General features: G+C 33.9%; 3 protein-coding genes across 3 annotated transcripts; 2 read left to right on the plus strand and 1 right to left on the minus strand.

The window, feature by feature from the left end:
• Positions 1-8,579: 8,579 nt before the first annotated feature.
• On the plus strand, positions 8,580-10,174 carry LOC144553343 (gibberellin 20 oxidase 2-like). Its single transcript, XM_078301460.1, has 3 exons — positions 8,580-9,161; positions 9,351-9,672; positions 9,766-10,174. Exons 1-3 carry the CDS (start codon positions 8,641-8,643, stop codon positions 10,039-10,041), a joined length of 1,119 nt encoding a protein of 372 aa, XP_078157586.1. The 5' UTR covers positions 8,580-8,640; the 3' UTR covers positions 10,042-10,174.
• An 8,636-nt stretch (positions 10,175-18,810) lies between these two features.
• Positions 18,811-20,022, plus strand: LOC144553232 (uncharacterized). Its single transcript, XM_078301331.1, has 2 exons — positions 18,811-19,057; positions 19,226-20,022. The coding sequence occupies exons 1-2, from the start codon at positions 18,811-18,813 to the stop codon at positions 20,020-20,022; spliced, it is 1,044 nt and encodes a 347-aa protein (XP_078157457.1).
• A 1,503-nt stretch (positions 20,023-21,525) lies between these two features.
• LOC144553112 (purple acid phosphatase 22-like) lies at positions 21,526-23,635 on the minus strand. Its single transcript, XM_078301206.1, has 6 exons — positions 23,361-23,635; positions 23,002-23,293; positions 22,656-22,902; positions 22,210-22,537; positions 22,013-22,101; positions 21,526-21,912 (listed from the first exon to the last, which is right to left on the minus strand). Exons 1-6 carry the CDS (start codon positions 23,520-23,522, stop codon positions 21,684-21,686), a joined length of 1,347 nt encoding a protein of 448 aa, XP_078157332.1. The 5' UTR covers positions 23,523-23,635; the 3' UTR covers positions 21,526-21,683.
• Positions 23,636-25,340: the final 1,705 nt, after the last annotated feature.

Raw genomic sequence — 25,340 nt, forward strand, 5'->3', positions numbered from 1 at the left:
TTTGATTGACTGCATTGATTGAACTGTTGCATCATATTCATAGGGGATATTGAATGGCCCCAACTGAATCCAGTACCGGTTGGATAGGGGATATTGAATAAATGTGAATTGTGACTGTAAGACTAATGAACTGTGGTAACTGTTTTATCATTGATTTTCTTTCCGATAATGACAGTATTGTGATATTAACTTCGTATTGTTTCCGTTAACCAATTGTAAGGATAATTATAACAGTATAAGCCTAACACGACAGATACATGTTATGGTATCTGCCAGTGTTACCAGACTAAAAGTTGTAAAGTTAAGAAACCAAACATTACCAGACTTAGTGGTTGTAAATATTAGGTTCCAAATATTGTCAGACTTTATGGTTTAAAAGACATTGACCCAAACCATCTATTCCGATAAGATTCTTGGAGTTCTGATTTATTTATCTAATTTTTGTTGTTCAATTGGATATTGTTATTGAGCATTTGCATTCGTCATTATATAATGAACTGTTTGTTTCTCATGCGGTGATTTTATTCTGAATATGGATTTTCTTCGAATCCAATAATCTTAGTGGTAATCAGCACTGAGAAATAATTTATTATTTCTCACTCGTTTCCCCTTGTGGATTACAGGTTTATTATACGAAGATAAAGAGCGCTTCCGGGTAATTGACAGCAAGGCCACCTAAAGATATGAGATTTGGGTTTATTATATCTGACAAGGTGCAGAGAATATATCTCTAGCATCATTCACTATAAAATGTCAGATAATTATTATAAATAAATTGGGATGTGGCAAAAATAATGGATGCTATTGGCAATGCATAAAAAGATCCATGCCTTATGTTACTTATGTTACGTATATTGTTATGGTAAATAGGCACGACTGCATCGTCGCACATCCGGATCGGGGTGTGACAAAACAAGACAATGAAAATCCAAAAAATAGAGACATTTTGAACTCTCCTCAATAATTTATATATGATTTTGATCAATTTTTGTTCAATCTTTTGCACTGATCGACAGTTCGACACAATGAACACCTGAAAGTCCCATATAATTGAAACTTGGAAAAACGTTGTTGTAATTTTTTGTTTACAAAAAATGTGAAGTTCTAGTTCTCGGATTCCACTAATCATAATCATATTATTTAAATCTTAATTAATATCGAAATCAAATCATTATATATGATCTATATTATGTTTTATATGTATTAGTTTATGATTATGATATTTTGATTTTTAATTAATATCAAGAGCTTGCGAAAATATATGGATAATTTATGAATTAATTTTACAACTTATCAATTGATAATAACAAAACTAAACGTGATAAATATTTTTGAATAAGAATGAATAAGTAGATGTCAAGAGGAGCCAAACTATCAAAATAGAACTCACGTAAATTTAATCGAGTTTAGAAGGCATAAAGAAATAAAACCTTCTCAAACAACAAATCCTTTTTGCTGGAGCATAACCTGCACCAATAAAAATACAAATCATAACTCAATGGAACGGAACACCCGAGTAGGTGTGATTAATGAGTGAGTTCTTGCGAGTTGAGATATGCTCTGGCTCTGTTTATTAGTTTAATGAGTGAGTTGACTCGAGTTGAGAAAATAAAACTGAGTTGATAGTTATGCTCATGTTCGGTTCGTCAATGCTTGAGTTGACTCATGCTTATTAAGCGACTCGTTAAGAAATCAAGCTTGTAGGCAATTTGAATTTTGTTTCGATTTTTTGTTTCAAATACTGTCACGCCCCGGCGGCTGGGCCGGGCACGCGACGCGACAGAACGACATCCTCGCATCCATCCGCCGTCCTGTCAACCTACGTCGCAATAGAAATAAACAGAAACAATACAAAGTCAGCTACAAAGCCGAGTAACCAGTTATTTAACGACGCAGATTCTTTATAATTGGCTTAATAACATTAAACAACCATTTCAATAGGATTGGATTAATCCACACAATTAAAAATCAAATTACGTATGCAAATTTAACCGGTAATATCAGTTGGGTCTAGGTTTTCAGTAAAATCAGTTCCATTTCAGTTGGAATCCCTGAAACATGCGATTCCCAGTATTTCCAGTCCATTAAAAACAATTTCAGTATCTAGACCCTATATTCCAGTTAAATATGCTATCATAATCCGATTACCCAATTCAATAGCAAATAAACCATACAAATCGAAACCACATATTATAGAGAAGTCTAGTTACCTATTAGCGATCAGTTCAGAATTCCAATTCGAGATGCAACACTTGTTTGGAATCAACGCGACGTAGTCGGAATTCCAATCGGATATAAAATCAAATAAAAATAAATATCAAAAGATTTCTCTTTATTTTTCTTTGATCTTTCTCATTTCTCTTTTCTTTTCATTTTTTCAATCTTTATTTCATTTCCTCTCATGAATTTACAAAGAGATAGATATGATTTTATCTATAGACCGATCAATAGCGGTAGAAAATTTTACCATGCATAAGCCACGTGGCAATAATGCCACCTCATTCTATTTTATTTTTAAAGTTTTTCTCATTTTACATTATACACCTTCAACTTTTCTAATATTATAAATAGGTCCAAAATAATTATAAATATATGTATTACTGGGGTGTTACAAATTCTCCCCCTTAAAAAGAATTTTGTCCTCAAAATTCAAATAAATGATATACAAACCAAATGAGACATTATAGATAATAATCAAATCGAACTATCAGACACAGATCAATCATAGAATGTAATCAACTTGAACAAAATTAATTTATTTCCATTCATTCGTTTGCCTTAAAATTCTATACTAATATAAATTCATGTGAGTCAGACAATATATCAAATGATACCACAAATAACATATATTATGAAATTAATAATCAATCAATTTTCAAATTAATCAGACAGTTCAAATTTCAGGAATCAATATTCCATAATGTCTATTCAGATAAGTCCGGAAAGCTGTCAGAATTATTCAAAATGAAAAGAACACAAATATAATTTTTATAACAATTTCATGAATCAATTATTTAGAATGTCAAATTTAATTTATATCAGACAAATTTAAGTCAAGATACTTGTCAACTTGTTCAGAAAGATCAAGATTCAATTCAAACAGAACAATGATAACAAATGAAACTTGGACCCAAACACAGTCCGAGGAACGAATGCTCTGATACCATTCTGTCACGCCTCGGCGGCCGGGCCGGGCACGCGACGCGACAGAACGACATCCTCGCATTCATCCACCGTCCTGTCAACCTACGTCGCAATAGAAATAAACAGAAACAATACGAAGTCAGCTACAAAGCCGAGTAACCAGTTATTTAACGACGCAGCTTCTCTATAATTGACTTAATAACATTAAACAACCATTTCAATAGGATTGGATTAATCCACACAATTAAAAATCAAATTACGTATGCAAATTTAACTGGTAATATCAGTTGGGTCTAGGTTTTCAGTTAAATCAGTTCCATTTCAGGTGGAATCCCTGAAACAGGCGATTCCCAGTATTTCCAGTCCATTAAAAACAATTTCAGTATCTAGACCCCATATTCCAGTTAAATATGCTATCATAATCCGATTACCCAATTCAATAGCAAATAAACCATACAAATCGAAACCACATATTATAGAGAAGTCTGGTTACCTGTTAGAGATCAGTTCAGAAATCCAATTCGAGATGCAACACTTGTTTGGAATCAACGCGACGTAGTCGGAATTCCAATCGGATATAAAATCAAATAAAAATAAATATCAAAAGATTTCTCTTTATTTTTCTTTGATCTTTCTCATTTCTCTTTTCTTTTCATTTTTTCAATCTTTATTTCATTTCCTCTCATGAATTTTGCTCTTGATTTTTTTTAACTGATGATAAATCAAATAAATAATTGCTAAATTATGAAAATTTTAGGGACTAACAAGAATTTCTTCAAGGATCATCTGTTTATTTTACTAGAAGTATGATTTTTTTTTTTCAATTTCTAGGTTATTTTGAAATTTAAATAGAAAAAAGATAAATTATGTTATGATGTTGAAGATATTTTAAATAGAAAAAGATCGATAGTTTATGATATTAGTATTACTATAGATATTTTGAGTCGCAATTTGGACTTTGTATTGGTTCAATATGAATATTATAATTTTTTAATCAATTTGATATTATTTATTGTTCTATGAGACTAAATAATGTTGATATTTAGTACAAATATATAATATAATTTTTATAAAAATAAAAAACGCTATTTGGGATAGCTTTTGCTATAGCCTCGCTATTCGCTATAGCTTTTTCTGGAGGCTCTCCGCTATGACGCGATAAACGCTATTTAGAACATTGGAATTTATAAAGAGATAGATATGATTTTATCTATAGACCGATCAATAGCGGTAGAAAATTTTACCATGCATAAGCCACGTGGCAATAATGCCACCTCATTCTATTTTATTTTTAAAGTTTTTCTCATTTTATATTATACACCTTCAACTTTTCTAATATTATAAATAGGTCCAAAATAATTATAAATATATGTATTACTGGGGTGTTACAAATACATCATTCAAAAACTAATTAACATTAATAAAATTTAATAAATTGCCATAACCAACCTGCTTAAACAATACATAATTTAACAAAAACTAATACATCATTCTTTTTAGACGTTTACCCGATCTGTATCGTATTCGATAAGATTGGTATAGGTAAATTTTTTCTATGGGTATGGATAAGAATTTTTTTTTTCGTTAACCAAATGGATAAGGATATGGGTAATGACTATTTCATATCTATTATAGGTAATTATAAAATTTAAATATATATTCAATTCAATTTCCAACCCATCTAAATATATATTCGTGTTTTCAAATTTTCTTTCTTTACAAAAAACAATTTAGTTGAAATTGATTGCACACTATTTTCATTTTTTTTTATTAGAAATGCAATTACATATATGTGAAATGAATGATTTTTTTATGTTTAATTTGTAAAATATAATAAAACTAAATATTATATAATATTATTCGTTATTCACCCGCTACCGTTTCTTTACCCGATAATATTAACGGGTAAGGGTAGGTTATGATAAGGTCAAATTTTAATGGATATGGGTAAAGTCAATTTTAATGAGTATAGGTATGAAAATGTCTCCATCCAAACCCGTACCATACCCATTGACATCCCTGTCAGCCACCAACTTTTTTTAATATGTTTGAGTCTTTGAGACTATAGAGAAGTAAAAAAATAACAATAATAAAGAATTTGAAAAATCTAAATTTAGAAAAAGAATATTATAACACCTCTTATTTGAATAAGAAAACCTTCATGTATTAAATATATATATCGGCGACTAACATTATTAATCTTTCCCTACAACCATATATAACCATAGTCATAAATTAGAGCAAGAAATGCCACTGACTAATTAAAGAGTATATAATTTTTCTAGTTTTACTTCCAAAGGTCAATTTATTTAGGGTAATTAAATTGTTGGTATGATAAAACTTTTTAATGTAGCTTCATAAAGAGACATAAATCTCTATGTCGGGGAATTGTTTAATAATAAGAGACGATTACTTTAGAGTATTTTTTCGGGTAAATTTTGCTACAGGTCACTCAATTTTGTCATTTGTTACAAATTAGTTATTCAAGTTTAATTTATTTTTTCATAATCATTGAATTTTTAATTTGTCTCAATCAAATCATCATATAATATTTTCATTGAAAATATTAATGAAATATTCTCATCATGTTCAAAATATAATGGAATATGCTTATTCTATCAAAAAATTTAACGGAAGATGTTCATTTCGTCCAAAATACTAATGAAAAATTATATTTTATTATTTTTTTGAATGAAAAAGTTATATGATAACTTGCTTGTGACAAGTTATAAATTCAGTGATTATGGAGAGAAATCAAACTTGAGTAACCAATTTGTGACAAATGACAAAGTTTAATGACCTCTCTAACAAAATTTACCTATTTTTTTCAATATTTCCATGTTTGCACAAGATTAATTTGCAGTAGAACTTTGATTTCTTGTCCCAGTTGCAGGTATGTTTGGATCGTCACAAAATAACATGTAAAATACTATTATTTAAGTTAGCGTGTGAAATATATATTAATCCGAATAATATGATAACAGTGCTAATCTTATACCATGTAGAATAGTATAAATATTGTTTTAATTGTATTTCATTAATAATACAATGCTATTTCAAAAAGAGAGAAACGTATTTGAATTATATTAGAATAAGAGAATATATATCAGCACTATTTTGAATTAGTACACATCCAAAAATATAATATATATATATTTTCTTTGATTTTAAAATAATAACCGTAACGATGCATATATTTTCTTGTTGCATATTTCATATTAAAGCTATTTTCTTTCAAAAAGCTTGTTTTATTACTACGAGCAAAATAAGTCGAATATTGCATATGTTCGCACACTATGCTAATGGTTATATTTTTTTTCTTTTTTCAAATTGGATACGATAGATTTATATAAAATTCCTCCAATTTCAAAGTAAAAATATAAAATATGTTGTTTATTAGTTATATGGAATAAAATAAACTATATAACAGATGCTTTTCGTGCATTTTTTTTTCTAAATTTTGCACTCTTATTATAAATGAAAATATTGCATCTACTGTTTGATATTAATTGGATGATCTAGAAATATTTCTTTTGTAGTTTCTTACTTTTTAGATTTACAGAATCTTTAGTTGCTAAATTATAATGCTAACAAGGTAATTCAAATAAAAAATATGTTAATATCTTTATTTTGTTATTTGTAAATTTATATTAGAATAAACTATCTGCGAAAAAGATAAGAGTCTATGGTACTATGCATATTACGATTTGGCCCGTAATATGGCTCAATATTAGACTTTTCAAAATCCTAACGGTCGATCCGAACCGTTCACCTTGTTCTCCATATTAATATGTGTTTGGAGACCAAATTTTACATTTTTTGAAATTTTTTTACTATTTTTTTAGATTTATTAAAAATCACTGTTTTTGGATGGTCCAGAATTTTCAGATCAAGTGATTTTCTAAATATCTAAAAAAATAGTAAAAAAATTTCAAAAAAATGTAAAATTTGGTCTCCAAACACATATTAATATGGAGAACAAGATGAATGGTTCGGATCGACCGTTAGGATTTTGAAAAGTCAAATATTGAGCCATATTATGAGCCAAATTGTAATATGCATAGTACCATAGACTCACTCAAAAAGAGTGATGCTTCTATGGACATAAGGATCTATTTGTAAAATGAACATATTTTTATTTTCAAAGTTCAAACAGTCGATCCGAACAGTTCATCTTGTTCTCCGTATTAATATGTGCTTGGAGACCAAATTTTACATTTTTCTGAATTTGTTTACTTTTTATTAAGATGGGTACAAAAACTATCAAATTCAGACCATTGAATTTTGTACCCATCTTAATAAATAGTAAACAAATTCAGAAAAATGCAAAATTTGGTCTCCAAGCACATATTAATACGGAGAACAAGATGAACGGTTCGGATCGACTGTTTGAACTTTGAAAATAAAAATATGTTCATTTTACAAATAGGTCCTTATGTCCATAGAAACCTTTGCCTTATATTTAATTTGGTTATTCTATTTAAATTTTATTTTTAATCAAAGACTGCATGCAAATATTGAGAGGTGATACATCAGCACCCCCACACACTTCACCCAACAGTGGCCTCTTGGCCATTCAAAATGTGGGGTACAGACGTCGTCGGTCCAATCGACCCACTCTTTCCCTCTCTGCCAAGGGGTACTTATTCATTTCAACTCATAATCATCACGAGTCAGAAGTAAGCTGTTTCAAGCTAGTTAGCTCGTTGGACTTTATTGAACATGGATCGATCTGGCTTGCCAGTTTGCAAGCTAAGTCCAACTCAAACTCATTAATTCTGAACTAAGTCATGATGAGCTGGCTCGTTAACAACTCGAACCAATAAGCGGTTAGCGATCAAGTCAAATGCAAGTCCCGATCAATCTATGATCTTTTTTGCCGGCCCTAATTGTGTACCCTGCATGAATGGTGAATGTTTTTTTTTTTTTTATATTACTTAAAATTGAACGAAAATAGTAGTTTTTGCGTTGTACATACAAATAAAGATTGGATTTAATGTTTTAGACTGTGTCTTCATCAAATTCACGAACGAAAGGTAAATAATTGAAACAAAATTGTAGTCTTTGCGATGTACGTTACATACAAAAGATTGGATTCAATGGTTTAGATTGTGTCTCTCCATCAAATTCACGAACCAAAGGTCACCAATTGTGATCAATTTTAGCAAGTTGTTGTAATAATTAAGAAACAAAAATAAAAGGAAAATCTTGTGAAAAGATTAGATTAGTTCCGTATTCACACACGGTTAATTTTTTTGTTTTATTATACATTGAATAAATGTGGATGCATATGATACGTATATGGAAACAAAATAATGCTCAAATTAGAAAAGTGGAAATATTTAATTATATACACGGTAACGGCGTAACGCCGCTAACGCGGATTATAATACTGAGTCCTATTTAAACGCCTTCTCTGTACCAAAACTTTTGATCTTCTTTCAAAAGCAAACGACGAAAACAAACACATAAGCTCTCTTTTTTCTTCTCTGCCCCATGGCCACCTCGATTCTGTCCTCGACAAATATCCAAAACATCTCTGAAAATGCTCTTGATGACAACACCATGTTCATCCCTACCATGCTAGCCAACAAACCAACCATCCCCAAGCAGTTCTTTTGGCCAAAATCTGATACGGCTCCTGCCACAGGAATCCTCGATGCACCGATAATCGACCTACAAGGTATCCTGACAGGGGACGCATCATCAATTGAGAAGCAGGTCGATGCACTACGTGTCACATGCAAAACCCATGGATTCTTCCTTGTGGTGAACCATGGCATTGACACAAATATATTGAACGAAACATTGGATCATGCTGCGGAGTTCTTCACTATGCCATTGGAAACAAAGTTGAATATAGTGCAGAAGAAAGGTAGCATGTCGGGCTATTCGGGGGCGCATTCGGAGCGCTTCTCGGATAAGTTGCCATGGAAGGAGTGCTTATCTTTTAAATCTGGTGGTAGCATTGAGGAGTTCATGGGGTCTTCTCTAGGCAAGGAGTTTGAGCCCATGGGGTAAGTGTATATGATATATATATTAATCTTCTTATTATTGCGAACATTTTATTATGATATATATATGGCTTGATAAATTACTTTTTCCATTTTTTATTTATTTTTATTGCCTGAAGAGATTAAATTCATTTGAAAGATATCAACTGCACCGAATAGCTTAAAAGTACAGCCTAATTTATTTTTTCTCAGGCTGGTGTACCAAAAATACTCTGAGGCCATGAAGAAACTCACACTGTCTATCATGCAACTGCTGGGGTTGAGTTTGGATGTGGGCAAAGATTACTACAGAGAATTCTTTCAGGATTGTGGGTACATAATGCGGTGCAACTACTATCCTCGCTGCCCCGAGCCGGAGCTGACACAAGGCACTGGCGCGCATTCTGATACCGTGGCATTGACCATATTACAACAGGAGGAGGTTGAAGGTCTCGAGGTTTTTACTGGTGGCGCGTGGCAGTCTATCCTTCCTGTTCCCGGCTCACTCGTGGTCAATATTGGAGACACTTTTATGGTACTGTTGCAATTTTTTTTGGTTCAATAATTCTGTATTCTTTTCTTTTCTTCACTGTTTGATATTGAATTAAGTAACTACATCTTCTTCCAGGCAATGACAAATGATATCTACAAGAGCTGTGTGCACAGGGCGGTAGTGAACCGGCACTCTAGCCGTCGATCTATCGCCTTCTTCGTCATCCCTCGAGACAACAAGGTGATCCGAGCCCATGATTCTCTTATAGGGCCAAATGGCAAACGGCTATACCCTGATTTTACCTGGTCAGAACTGGAGGAGTTCACTCAGAAGTATCATCGGGTTGATGAGAATACACTTAAATGTTTCGCGCAGCGTCTACGTCTTCTCGGGTCATCTTCCTCTGAATAATCTATTGCTCCAACTGTAGTAAATTGGATTAAAAGACATATTATATATGTTATAAAAATTGTCCCTTGTACGATGGAGAATAAGTATCTTATCTTGTAAGCTCTGGATAACAAGAATAAGAGAAATTTATATATATGCCCATCATAACTTCTTACTTTAGATGTTTTCTCATCAAAAAATAAAACTAGTGTTGAGTTTAATACTTGAGATTAGAGAACTTTTGGTATGATGAAAATATTGTATATATCTTATATTGCTTTCTCTGTGTACAAGGCTTATATAGCCAGAGTTGTAACGGTAAAAAAAATCCTAACGGTACAGTTCCTAAAAAGGAAATAAATAAATTGAAGCTCCTTAAATGTGAGCTCTTTATTTTTCCTAAAAAGTGCCTATGACGAAAATACCCTCACGGGTCTGAGGCCTTTATTTCTCAACACTCCCCCTCAAGCTAGGATTATAGAGATCATATAATCCTAGCTTGCATGAAATATTCTCGAAAACCTTAGAGTTTAATCCTTTCGTAAATATATCCGCTAATTGATCTTCACTCTTGACAAACGGAGTTTCGATTTCTTGAGTTTGAATTTTTTTCTCGGATATAGTGGCAGTCCACTTCAATGTGTTTGGTACGCTCGTGAAAGATTGGATTTGCCGCAATGTGTCGTGCCGCTTGATTGTCACAAAACATTTGCATTGGTTCATTAGCCTTCACATTCAAGTCGGTCAACACTTGCTTAATCCATGTCAATTCACTTGCGGTTGATGCCATGGCTCGATATTCTGCTTCTGCACTTGATCGCGCCACGACATTTTGCTTCTTGCTCTTCCATGTGACTAAATTTCCGCCTACAAATGTGCAAAAACCGGTGGTCGATTTTCTATCGAAGCTACCGGCCCAATCTGCATCGGAATAGCCACATATTGCATTAGTACCATTTTTCCTCATCCAAATTCCCTTTCCGGGAGAACCTTTTAGATACCTTAATATTCTATCAATGACATCTAAGTGGGGTGTTCTTGGTGCATGCATAAACTTGCTAATCTGACTCACGGCAAAAGCAAGGTAAGGACATATAAACTTCTTCCTCGAGCGTCCCTTGGAGGAATGCATTTTTTACATCCATTTGGTGTAAATTCTAATTTTTATTAACCCCAATGGAAAAAAGAATTCTCACCGTATTCATTTTGGCTACGGGTGCAAAAGTTTCATGATAATCGATACCGTATGTTTGGGTATAACCTTTGGCTACTAGTCTAGCCTTGTAACGTTCAATAGTGCCATCACAATTGTATTTAATTTTTTACACCCATTTACACCCAACCGGTTTCTTATTTTTTGGTAATTCACACAATTCCCAAGTTTGGTTTTTTATTAAGGCATGTAGTTCTTCTTCCATTGCTTTACACCAATTTGGATTCAATTTTTCTATCTCATAATTGGTTGGTTCTTCTATTTTTGACAAAGAGTTTAAGAATGCATAATGATCATGAGAAATATTATTGTAGGAAATATAATCTTGTATGAGATATTGTATCGAATATGTGACAAAATCCCTCAATCTTGTTGAAGGTTGAATTTGTCGACTAGATCTTCTCAATGATATTTCTTCCACTTGGACTTCTCCATAATCCTCACTTTCTTCGGTTTCTTCCAATAATTGCTCATCTCCTTCGGATTCTTGATTACCTATCTCAACATTTTCAAAAAGATTTTCTCTTCTTTCGAGATTAGTAACATAAGGTATAACAAACTCATTTGAAAATAATTTATTAGAGTGGTTTTCTTCATTTTTATTATAAAATGATTCATTCTCAAAAAAAGTTACATCTCTTGAGATGTGGAGTTTTCTTGTTTTCGGATCATAGCACTTAAACCCCTTTTTTTCAAGAGAGTAACCAACGAAAAGGGTTTTTATTGAGGTGAAATCCAATTTATCTATTTTATTTTTATGAACAAAACAAGTGCAACCAAAAACTTTCAAATGATCAATATTCGGTTTTTTATTATAAAGTATTTCAATAGGACATTTAAAATCTAGAATGGCACTACGTAACCTATTTATCAAATAGGTTGCGGTGAGGACGGCTTCCGACCAAAAAATCTTTGGAACATTATTTTGAAATAAAAGTGTTCTTGTCATCTCAAGTAGATGACGGTTTTTTCTCTCGGAAATACCATTTTGTTGGGGGGTATAAACGCAAGAAGTTTGATGAATAATACCTTTTTGTTTTATAAAATTTAAGAAATTTTGATTTACAAATTCCGTTCCATTGTCCGTTCTAAAAGTTTTGATTTTTTTTATTAAATTGAGTTTCTACAAAATTTACAAATGTTTGAAAGTGAGAGAAAACTTCACTTTTATTTTTCATCAAATATATCCAAGTTGTTCTTGAAAAATCATCAATAAATATAACATAATATCTAAAGTCATTATAAGAATTTACGGGAGCGGGTCCCCACACATCGGAGTGAACTAGCTCAAAAATTTCATTACTCTTAGAATTTGATTTACAAAAAGGAAGTTTTGTATGCTTGGCAAGCTTACAAACTTCACACTTTCTACAATCAATATTAGTAAAATTAAACATATGTTTAAGTATCTTGTCGGAAGGATGCCCCACCCGCTTGTGCCAAAGTTCACTTAAATCTTCATTTTTCCTAGTGTTGAAAATAAACTTGTTGCTATTCAAAAAATATAGTCCATTTTCTAGGAAACCTTCACCAATCTTCTCCTTGGTGAAAAGATCCTGAAAAATAACATTTTTTTCTTTAAAAATAATCTCACAATTCAATTCTTTAGTTAGCTTACTAATAGATAATAAATTGACGGAGCAATTTTCAACAAAAAAAACATCTTGAAAAATTCTTTTTGGAAAAATGCTAACCATGCCCCACCCTTTAATTTTGATTTTCTCATTGTTGGCAACAGTAAAGAATTGTTCACCATTGATTGGACGATAATTCTTTAACAAACTTTGGTTCCCCGTCATATGATCGGTAGCACCGGAATCAAGGACCCATTTGGTACATTCTTGAGGTGCATTTTTGGTTGAAAAACCTATAGTTAAGCATTTGTTTTTAAAACTAACCTTATGAATCTGTTCACTGTGTATAGGCTTTTCTATACCGAAATTAAATTCTACATTTTCTGGGCTGGCTACATTTTCTGGGCTGGTTTTAAGTTTAGAATTTAAAAGAATTTGATTTGGACCTTGGCCCATTTTCTGGCCCAGCAGCGTAGCCAACATCGACTCCAGTCGGTCGAGTCGGTCATCTCGATCATTCTCGTTCCGACTTGGTTCAGTCGCTTCGCCCAGGCTTTTAGACCCCTCGTCTCCATTTCCTCCCTTCGTTGAGATTAGACCTCTCCTCTCCCCCTCTTTCGGATCTAGGGTTTTGAGCTTCTTTTTCACCGCCTCTTGATTCCGATCATTCCTCTTAGGTCGGAGGTGAGGATGAAGCACCCAGCATTTCTCTTGGGTATGCCCGTCCCGCTTACAGTGCGAGCATTTCTCACTCTCCCCCTTACCCCTTCCTTTGGCGCTGAGGTATTGGGCTGAGAAGGCATGAGCCTCCGGCTTCGGGTTCAAGTCGGAGGTCTTCATTGCAACTCGCCTTGTTGCCTCTTGCCGAATACGGGCGGTGACATCATCAAATGTCAGTTTCTCTTTGGAGAGGAGAATCTGAGCTCTAACAGCTTCATAGCTTGAATCAAGAGCTGCCAGAAATGTGTAAATTTTATCCATCTCTTCTCGTTCTCGGAGCACATTAAGGTCAGTGGTTGGTGGTCTGTACAATTTGAGCTCTTCGTATTTGGCTGTTACAAGTCCGATTAATTCTGGTATGTCTCTTGATTCTTGAGTAATTTTGACGATTTCGGTTTTTAGTTGATAGATTTGAGAATGGCTTGTTTGATCACTAAACTGCTTCTCAATGGCTTGCCATAGCTCTGCTGCTGTCTCGCAAGCCCAGAAAGAAGTGGTTAGTTTTGGATCAATTGAGTTGGTGATTAAGGTCATTGCTTGACTATCTATCACATCCCATTCCTCTTGATCATCAACACCTGTTGTGGGTCTCTTTTTACTGCCATTGACATACCCAAGCAGTCTTTTTGCTTTGAGAGTAACTTTGGCAGCCTTTGCCCATGGAATATAGTTTTTTCCATCCAAGAGCACATTGGTTAATTTTTGGGATGAATTGAACTCGACTTGATGCCTGATTATTGTGGTTTGTTGATGGCTGGTTTCAGCAGTTGGTTCTGCCATTTTTGCCGAGTTTTGCTGATTTTACGAAATATTTGCGGAAGCTTTCTTTTGGATCAGATACGCTCTGATACCATGTTGAGTTTAATACTTGAGATTAGAGAGCTTTTGGTATGATGAAAATATTGTATATATCTTATATTGCTTTCTCTGTGTACAAGGCTTATATAGCCAGAGTTGTAACGGTAAAAAAAATCCTAACGGTACAGTCCCTAAAAAGGAAATAAATAAATTGAAGCTCCTTAAATGTGAGTTCTTTATTTTTTCTAAAAAGTGCCTATGACGAAAATACCCTCACGGGTCTGAGGCCTTTATTTCTCAACAACTAGTTATTTCCTCATCTAAAAATTAATATTAATAAAATATTAGAATGATAGTTATACCCTTTTTCTTTATATCAGCATTCAACAGAAAATCTAACAAAAACGTCAGAATTAAAGGTCTCCTCTCTTGACTCATTGCTTCCATTTCATAACATTGATCTAATCCGACTGATCTCAAACCCGTTCTCTCCTCTCCCAACCCCATAACCCACTTGCACGACTCCCTCCATTACCGTTGCCTCCTCACGCATCATTGTTACTGATTTTAATAGGAATTTGGAAATGAACCTGCTTGGTATCAATTATCAAAGCATCATTCTGTTTTTTTTTTTTTTTTCCCTCCAATCAAAGGAAATTGATAATCATGAGCTGGCGCAACATACTTCAATACAAATAATTACTCAAGATTGTTAGTTAATTAGTTAGAGAAGTTGTTATGAGAATTAGTTAGCCTGTAAGTTGAGTCTAATCTTTATCTTTATATACTGGTACAAAGCAAATGTGAAGACACGATTCAATTTAATAAAATCAAGATTCATCTCTCTGTATCGATACCGCTATCTTTAGAAACACTCCCAATTCAAAGTTATATTTAAGTTATATTCAAGCATCATTCAGTTTTGCACCAGGATAGCACTTGTGTGCACAATAATTCCTGACATTCATAATTTGCAGCTCAACCACATATACACATAACGCACACCAGACCAAAATAAATCGGACCAAATACAGGCGAAGAACGGACATAGAATTTTGGGGGTGTGGGGGAATTGGATTAGTACGTGACCATGCAGCTGATAAGTGTTTTAGCAATCCACACAAGTAACAAGTAACAATCAACAATCAACAAAATTGTTAGTGCCTCTACTATAGCTGTTGTGGTCCAGACAGGATCCTTAATTCCAAGAACAGTCAATGCAAGAGAATTTTTAGAGCCAAATTGGCACCGAAATCGCTTTATCAATATCACTCCTCCTAAGCATTAAGAATAGGGCTGGGCAAAAAAGCTCGAACTCGTAACTCGCTCGTGACTCGCTCATTTACAGCTCGTTTGACTCGGCTCATTTACAGCTCAGTTCATTTACAACTCGAGTTGGCCAACTCGTTTAATAAATGATCCGAGTTCAAGTTGGCCCCAACTCGCTCATTTATAACTCGAGTTGCAAATTATTGGTCACAATAAATTCCAAAATAATCAAACCCGAATCTCTAGACTGTTATTTGTGCTTTGAGATTCGTGCAAAATATGTTTGAACTTGTGTTGTAATACTATCACTGGTTAAACGAGTTGTGAGCCAACTCGAGTTGATAACGAGCTGAGTTTGAACTTATGTTGTAATACTATCATTGGTTAAACGAGTTATAAACGAGTTGTGAGCCAACTCGAGTTGATAAGAGTTGGCTCTACAACTCGTTATTACCATCTCAACTCGAGTTGGCTCGCTCGTTTATTAAACGAGCCGAGTTCGAGTTGGGGGTAACTCGCTCAAACTCGGCTCATTTACAGCCCTAATTAAGAACTTCATTTATGATGCCACCACCTCCTATTCATATTATACCATTGGGATACATGATACTCCCAAATCGATCCAAATGCCTTCCCTTTCCCATCAGTTTTTCCTTTCTTGAATTTGCATTTGCTTTTGCCACGTTTTTTACCCTTCTTAATCTTCCTTCCATCTCCATCTGTATTTATAGCCAAACATGAGATAAACCGTGGGTCCCACCCTTTCTCATATTAATCCGATTGTTTTTTTGAGAGGCATGGTAGAAGCTACCAGCTTACAGCATTGAAATATTAATCCGATTGTTAAAATTGTATAACTCTGAATGATATTGATATTCTAATCTTACAAATTATTGAGTCACCAAAATAGCACCAATCCAATACTATCTCCAGAAGAGAAAAATAAATGTGTTTGAATTATATTTGAATAAGAGAACATCAACTAGGGGCGAAAACAGAGCAAATTGGAATTCAAAAATTAGATACAAATATCTGAATATCCGTACAGATATAGTTTTAAATTTTATGTTTTTTAGTGGTCCAAAAACAGTGATTTTACGCATATCTAAAAAAAACAGTAATTTTTTTTTAAAATTTAGAATTTTATCTCTAAACACAATTTAATACGCAAAATCATTTCTCTAAATTTTCATATTCATTATGATGTGCAAATATTTTGTACGTTCTTACTGAATTTTTATGTTAACTAAATGATACAAATAAGGTTTCGCAAAGTAAATATAATTTTCTCTGAGTAAGGCTACCATACATTGCAATGCATAGGTATTTTTGTGCATTGGACTATAAATTGCTAGATTCAAAATCTAAATAATCGATCCAAACCGTTCATCTTGTTCTCCATATTAATATGTGCTTGGAGACCAAATTTTACATTTTCTGAAATTTCTTTACTATTTATTAAGCCACTTTGAAAATCGTTGATCCAACGGTAACAATAAAATCAAAAGACATTATTGGATCAGTGATTTTCAAAGTGGCTTAATAAATAGTAAAAAAATTTCAAAAAATATAAAATTTGGTCTCCAAACACATTAATATGGAGAACAAGATGAACAGTTTGGATCGGTTATTTGGACTTTAAATCTGGTGATTATAGTCCAATGCAAAAAAATATCTATGCATTGCAATGTATGGTAGCCTTACTCATTTTCTCTTTGCATTATCATAATTTTACACTTTTATTCAACTAAATATCTTGAGTAGATCGTGTTTTTTTTTTCCCCTCGTTTTCCTTATCAGATTATAGATTTCATTATTTTTGTCTTCAACAAAATAAAAATGTAGGATAAAAATTACGAAATTAATATTACTTCTTTTATTATACATAATGTCATCGGACAGTTGAATATGTCATAAAATGACTATATATAAAATAAAGAAAGACATGGAATTATTTTTTTTTTACAAATGCCATTATGGCATTATGCACCGTCCAACTTACAAAGGACGTAAATAGTACATATTTTGTGGATATTTTTCAACTAGGACCTTGGTCTTTGATGCAAGAGGGAATTTCATTTAGGGCGTGTTCGGCAGACGGACGGGAATAGGAATAGGAATGGGATTGCAAAATTTTTGAACTAAATTTTACTGTTCATGTGGGAAAAAAAAAATTTCGGTCTGAGTGAATTTTTTTTTCCCACATGAACAGTAAAATCCGAACACGCCCTTATACTCCTCAAAAATCTTAAAATAAAGTTTTTTCCTCCTCTAATAGTTATAATATTGTATTTATTCTTTTTAGTTTTTAAACTCACCAATTTACTAAATTTATTTCGTTTTGTATTAAAATTCATCTTAGATTTATAAAGTTTATATTTTATCCTTTATTAAATATTATAGGAGAAATTTCATGTATACCCCTCAAAAATGTCAAAATTACGTATTTCCCTTTGTTTCAGTCCTGTTCTTCTTTTGTTTTTGTTTTTTTTTCCCTCCATATCAAGATTTCGTTTGATCCTATGGGCCATGGATCCGTATCCTCTCAGGTACCTGACTCAACATAATTGAAACGGATAGCACAGATTTACTCTTAGCCGGTCCTTGCTCGGCTTTGAGATTCGGTCCAAGTTAAATAGAATAATTTTGGACCATCTGATTCAATTGTATTCAGTCCGGTAACTCAAGGGGATGTGAATTTATGGGCCATGGTGGTCACATTCCATTAAATTCTCGAGGATTTTATATTTCATGTTTTAACGCATAAGTTTCAATTACAAATTGCAATTAATTAATGGTCATTGCTCACGACTAAATCAATTCTCTCCACAGACAGTACAAATTTCATGAAAATAATTGCCAATCCATAATTCTTCCCGGAATTGTGCCTTGCAATCTAAATTATATGTGCTACCATGCGTTTGCCATCGTTTTAATGCATAGGAAACACACTTCAAATGGCACTGCTTCACATGTTCTTACAGCATAATCCCGCTTTTTTTAATATAAATTTTAAAATAAAATTTTCACTTTAGCAACTTGATTCATTCCATGAACTCTCAGGCCGTTACACCAATATCAAACTGTATGTATTCCATGACCAGCACCCTCTATAAATGCAGCCTCAACCAGAGACCTAGTTACAAATCAACCTGAAATCAAATCTCTTTTAATCACAGAAAAACAATCAAGTTCAACTTAGAGTCTAATTCGGATATGGAGAAGGTTAGCAGTACTGCGTTGTTCGTTTTGATTGTGGCCACTTGTTGTACGATTGCATCGGCAGGATTAATGCTGCCATGGGGTGAACAAAATGCAGTGAAAAGTCCGCCAAAGAATGAGCCTAGGACTGTGCGCTGCCGGCACCGCAATTTTCCTAAATGCTTCATGGTTCCTCACCGCTGTCCCAAGGAATGCCCCTCCACCTGTCTTGTCGATTGTCGCACTTGCAAGGCCACCTGCAGTATGTTTATTTTACATGTTCAACACACACACACACACACACACACACACACATATATATAATGCATTTGAAATTTTATCTTGTTCTGTTTTATATAAATTTTCCAATCTATAAGTTTTTTTCTTATTTGTGTTAATCTGATTTTGTTTTTGCTTTGTATGGCAACAGACTGCTATTCACCAGGAGCAGTATGTGATGACCCGCGTTTTGTCGGTGGTGACGGGATCACATTTTACTTTCATGGAAGTCGTGACCGTGACTTCTGCCTCGTCAGTGACCCCTCATTCCACATCAATGCCCACTTCATTGGTAAACCACACCCGGGGAACAAGCGCGACTTCACGTGGGTCCAGTCTCTCTCCATCCTTCTCCCTTCCTCTGATCCTGGGCCCCACAGCTTCTATCTTGCTGCCATGAAGACCGCCACATGGGACGATTCAGTCGACCGCCTAGCTCTCTGGTACAACTCTCATCCCATCTCCCTGCCTACAAAAGAAGACGCCATGTGGCAATCTCCTGATGGTCTGATTTCTGTCAAGCGCGCACATATGACTAACAGCATCATAGTTGAGTCAAAAAACAAATTTGAGATATCAGCCACCGCTAGACCCATTACTAAACAGGAGTCGAAAATTCACCACTACAATATAACAGACAGCAACTGTTATGCGCACCTAGATGTGAGTTTCAAGTTCTACGATCTGAGTGACAACGTCGATGGTGTTTTGGGGAACACGTACCGCAAGGATTACATAAGCAAGGTTAATCTGACTAACCCGATGCCAGTGGTTGGTGGTGAGAGTAATTTCATAACATCGGGCTTGTTTGCCACCGACTGTGCTGTGTCAAGGTTTAACAAAGACAGTGGGCTGGAGAATGCTGGAGAAGCTAATAAAAGCAAAGAGTACAGTAAAGTAGTGTGTCGCAGCGGCCCTGCTGGAACTGGGGTTCTATGCAGCAGATAGATTGATAATATCAATAATCTAGATCTAAAGTGAAAATGTATCTTAATTATCTATTAGGCTAGCTACAAAGTATGAAGTTGTATCTGTATGGATTCAGCTTATTAATGTTGGCCTAATTATTTAATGTTAATGTTATGTTATGGGACTGATGTACTGTCTACGGAAAAAATTAATATATATGTATTGGAATTGTCCCAAAGGTTTTGTTGATTGTGTTAAATTCTAATTATCCAATTACAATTTATGCAGATGGTTGTAATGACATAAAAGTTATTCAATCATATGATCAAATCTCTGTAATTATAGGGTAATTAAGGAGACCGAGGATACAACATACAAATGGCATCTAATTAAGCATAATTATTATTATTTTTTTATTTACAATTTTGAAATGTCTTTAAATTAGCTATGCGTGAGATACCCAGCTTTATTAAAATGGAGGCTCAAAGTACACTAATTGATAGTGTTTAGACAATGATACTGGAAACAAGGCTTCAAGCAATTACTTAATGGATGCTATAGTCATTATTGTAATATATTAAATTAATTAACTGCCACATTTTATGTTAAAAGAAATCACAAATATGCATGAGATCGAATTTGGAAGGATCATAGTATAATTGTTACACTTCAGTACTTTACACTAAAAGGACAAAACGGAATTTAACACTGATCATTGTACATTGAGACTCGAGAGTAACATACTAACTGTGTCTTTCTTTTTATTATGATCGAATTTCAATCCTGCTGAGAATTTAAATTTTCATTAAATTCAATAGAGAAGGCATGGGCCTTACTACAGCACTGTATATCTCATATTTTCAGGCCTTATTGATTCAACAGTATATATCTCATATTTTTCAGTCCTTATTGATTCAGCACTATATATCTCACATTTACATACACTATAATTTTAATGGCTGCAGACACGGATGACCGGTAATTCAGTAGTATTTTTTTTTTTTCTTGAATCATTTGCTATTTCAATTAAAAATGTTTTTCATGTAAAAGTCTTCAAAATTAATTTTAAAATTTGCAAGACAAATATAGATAAAAGACCTCCTTTCTGTATAACCTTCTATATTTTTATTTTTTAGGCCAGCTGGTCTCCTATAAATAATCCAGGAACAATCAGACATTTTTCAACATTAATATTGACAGATCATTAATTTCGTGGACTGCTAATTTGTGTGACGCTACTCTTCTCAATCTTGTTTAATTGAATTCCTATATAATATTTTACCATTTTTATAATTTATTTTTACGAATTACCACAGACAGAAGAATTATTTGATCATTGGTCCATTGCCACTGTTTGCAAATATAAACCAAAGATGTTGCCACATGAACTAATTGAAATGTATTAGATTGGGACGTCTGCTTGGCTAGTTGGCTATATATGTACTTAAATTAGGCGAGATATACAATTATTTTAACAAATATATATTGTAATACAGGTGATAAGTAATCACTAGATGCAACAAAGTTAACAAATAAAATTAACAAAGTAATCAAAGCAACTGATCTTTTTTCTTGGTAAATAAGTAATCAAAGTAGGTGATCGCCTACTTTCCAGAAAATTAATAAATAGAACAACAAAAAGAAAGGAGTGGTTAATACATTTGTTTTCAGAGACTCAAGTGAGAAGTAATTATTCATTCTTACAATTCATAATCAGCAGCATATGCAACAAAATGTGAACCTACTTGACATGCACTTGAAGAACTTAAACTCTCAAGCGACAACACATCTCGAACAGTCGATACCGAGTCATCATTTCGATGCCATGACCAGTGTGCACTACTCCCATTTATCACCTTCAACCTTCCATGCCCAAAACTCGCCTCGTGAAACAACGAGAGGTGAGCAGACTTGTGGTCTTTTTGAAACCTTCCATTTGTTGGGTAAAAGATCATGTTAGCTATAACTAATTTAGAGAAATGATGAAATTTTTAAAAATTGAGTTATTATTAGTCAATTTATTACTTACTGTAATGCAAGACCCTCTCTATTTCCACCATCTCCTATTGTGATATATACTGGACCGCATGGATCTTCTTTGTTGTTATAGATCCTTGTCTGCAATTAAAATGATGCATTAATTCATAGCAGATATGATATAAATAAATTATATTGTCATTTAGTTAAAATGAGGAATTGAGGATCGAACAATTAATGCTAACTTACAAAGCGTTCATATGCATGAACATGACCGGAGAAAACAACGTCTACACGAGCCTTGTACAATAAATCCTCCATGGCCTTTCTCATGCTCTCTCCTTCGCCTTGATGTGCCAAGTTGGTGTTGTACCACGGTACATGCAGTAGCACAATGAGCCATGGTGTTTGAGTTCTATCAACCTTAGCAAGATCAGAGACCAGCCATTTATATTGAGTTGAGTTTGAATCGAAGTTGGTGTATGATCCCAACATGATCACATGAATCGCCCCTGCAACATCAAATGAATAGTACAGATTGGATGTGGATCCACTCTCCTGATATGGCATCAGCCACCTATCAAATTTCAAAATCAAGTCATTTTAAATTATCAAACTAAAAGCTCTATCAATTGTCTATATGTGACAAATCATTAATCACTTAATAATTTTTTCTTCTTAAGATCTTATCAGACCTTGAGTTGTAAGCTGCGAAAGGATGCAAGTCATGGAGAATGGGAAATGCCTCCACCTCGTGGTTGCCTTGCGTTACCATCCATGGCCTTTTGCTAGCGTATGGTTCGACAAACCGGCCAAACGAGTCCCACAGTGGTTGCTCTGTATCAGCATAGGATAAATCCCCTGGCAATAGAAGCATATCATAGTCCAATTGATTGACATGGTGCAACGTGGATGCCGTCCACTCTGTCTGGCCTAGATCACCTGTAATTTGTTTAATTTTATTTTCAATAATAGATCACATACTAACAAAAAAGAACACAGAGTACAGCCAAATTAAACTATGCTGAAATTATAACTGACCTGCGACAGCAAATTCAATAGGAAGAGCAGCAGGGGGAGTTTTAAAACTGAATTCATCTCCGACTCCCCCGCACCGGTAGTAGTAAACCTTATCTGGCAGAAGTGGACCGATTTTTACATGGTGTATTTTTCCAGAAACATAGGAAAAATACCGGTATGAAGTCTGTTCACCGGTAGCTGTCACATCATAAGTACCAGAATTCGTCCCGTACTCCACGATAGTAGGCACGTGCTTGTCAGATGTGATCCATGAGACCCTTATGTGATCTGTACCCACTGCTGATATGTGAACCTGTAAATTTGAATAAGATTGATTAATATAAAACTATATTAAAAATAATGCACTGAGAAACTAATACCTGTTGGGGGTACGAGCTGGGCTTGGTGTGACGGGTTAGGATCATCCTTCCGGGTGGCGGCCTCTTAAACTCTCCATTGCAACACTCTGTTGCAAAAAGGAGGTAGAAGATGGAAATTATTCTGAGATTTGACAAAATTAATTTACTCTCAAGTTTGGCCATCTTCTCATAAAAGTTTTTAATACTGGATGAATTGAAACATGCATTTATTTAAGAGAGATGGATGTAGAGGTGTGAGCGAGAACAAGTGTAGGCTTGCAAGGAAAAGAAAGATGGCGTGAAGGAATCCCATAGTGCAACCAATTGCTTAGGTTTCACTTCTCTTGCCATTTCTTTGACCTCAAGTCAAAACTCTAAAACCTCTGTGAGGATAATTTTTTTAACAGACTTGTTCTGACTTCATGCAGCGCACCGACTATAGAACCAAAACAATGCTGCATATGGTTTGTGCGCTGGATTACGTCAAATTTACTCTGTTAAAATCTTTACCCCTTCTGTGACAAACTGCCAAGTGACAACAGTTATCATTCGGGTCGGATCATTTGAAAGGCTTTTGTGGGGTCAAAGCCTATTTTAAAAATGGAGACCTTATAAGAGGCATATATGGGCTTTCTGGGCCCACAAGTCCGAATTAAAGCATTAGCATTCCATCTGTTTTAACCTTAGAAATACATTTTGGGCCAATAGTGATTCAAAACAATCTGAACTAAATAGAAAGCAAACCAAAATGGATCTCATTCAAGTGGAACCCTATCCATTCATATTGTTCTGGTACAGAATTTTATACTTATAGAAATTATATAAAAATAATATAGGGTGTTAGATGGATTGCAGTAAAATTTTGATGTAATAGGAGAAACCAAACCATATTCTTTAGCTTTGTCTGTAGGTAAGACAGCGTCACATAAAATTGCATAACTTAAGGACCCAGTGTCGGTCTCCTTTCTTTCTTCCTTTCTTCTTCACCCTTGAGGGTCCGAACTCTGGTGTGATCTACCGTGTGGTTCTAAGTTTTGGTGGGTTAGCTAAAGAAATCAAATCATTGGTGTGACTTCTTCAGGTATTTCAAAAGGAACCGAACCGATGGTTCAGTTCTATGTTGCATCAAAATTTCTAATATCCTATGTTATTTTTATATAATTTCTAAAATTAAAAAAAATCTGGTTCTGGTATTGAGAAGTACGACCTAATTATTATTTAGTATGAAAAACGTTCCATCATTAAATCGGTGTCAGTTTATATTTTCTTCTTGTTATAATCATTGCTATCTTTTCAAGTAGCAATTGACTTTGTCCCCTAAAGTTCAGTTCAAACTCAAATCGGTTGGCCTTTCCTCTTAATTTCTGTGGGGCTAAATCTGCTGTTAAAGCTGAGCGTACTCGTACTTGTAATGTTATTGTTATACATCCAAATTTGAAACAACTGTAGTCCATTGTTGTAAAAAATGGTGGTTTGTCTGAATAATCAGTCAATTAATTATTGGGAGTGATTAAACTATTACGAATTAGTTGTTTCTGTTTTCATTTATAGAACCAATTAGTTAGTCATTTTTTCTGTATTTATCTATTATATGTATTATACTTTGTCTTGTCTTATACAAGTTTTTCTAAATAACAATTTTATAAAGTTTTATAAATTAACAATGAAACTAAGTTAAAATAAATTTATTTGATAAGTTTGATGAGTTATTTTTAAAAATCATAAGTATATGCAGATAACTTTAATGAAACACAAAATTATTTGCAAAATTCCGATTAATCGGCTGCGTATCGATTAACCGCTTAACAAAACTCCGTCCGTCTGCTTTTATTTGATCAAAATCAGATGAGACGGGTCTGATCTGCTGTCTTCGTAATTCAATCCGAGATGCATTCAAATACACACAGCTATTCCTAAATAAGTAAAGATGATGCCAAGAAATTGAGATGTAGATCTGGAGCAGAGATGCAGTTTGAGTCCTTGGAGTTTAAAATCAACAGC

Source organism: Carex rostrata, chromosome 4 (genome assembly GCF_964058835.1).
Source record: "Carex rostrata chromosome 4, lpCarRost1.2, whole genome shotgun sequence".
Taxonomy (NCBI): Eukaryota; Viridiplantae; Streptophyta; class Magnoliopsida; order Poales; family Cyperaceae; genus Carex; species Carex rostrata.

Excerpts from the sequence above, each read along its gene's own strand:
- LOC144553232 (XM_078301331.1), top strand. The coding sequence starts at position 18,811 with ATGGAGAAGGTTAGCAGTACTGCGTTGTTCGTTTTGATTGTGGCCACT. Across the intron at positions 19,058-19,225 it reads CACTTGCAAGGCCACCTGCA|ACTGCTATTCACCAGGAGCA; the intron begins GTATGTTTATTT and ends GTATGGCAACAG.
- LOC144553112 (XM_078301206.1), bottom strand. The coding sequence starts at position 23,522 with ATGGCCAAACTTGAGAGTAAATTAATTTTGTCAAATCTCAGAATAATT. Across the intron at positions 23,294-23,360 it reads CCAGCTCGTACCCCCAACAG|GTTCACATATCAGCAGTGGG; the intron begins GTATTAGTTTCT and ends TCAAATTTACAG. Across the intron at positions 22,102-22,209 it reads TTCATGCATATGAACGCTTT|ACAAGGATCTATAACAACAA; the intron begins GTAAGTTAGCAT and ends TTTTAATTGCAG.
- LOC144553343 (XM_078301460.1), top strand. The coding sequence starts at position 8,641 with ATGGCCACCTCGATTCTGTCCTCGACAAATATCCAAAACATCTCTGAA. Across the intron at positions 9,162-9,350 it reads AAGGAGTTTGAGCCCATGGG|GCTGGTGTACCAAAAATACT; the intron begins GTAAGTGTATAT and ends ATTTTTTCTCAG. Across the intron at positions 9,673-9,765 it reads ATATTGGAGACACTTTTATG|GCAATGACAAATGATATCTA; the intron begins GTACTGTTGCAA and ends ATCTTCTTCCAG.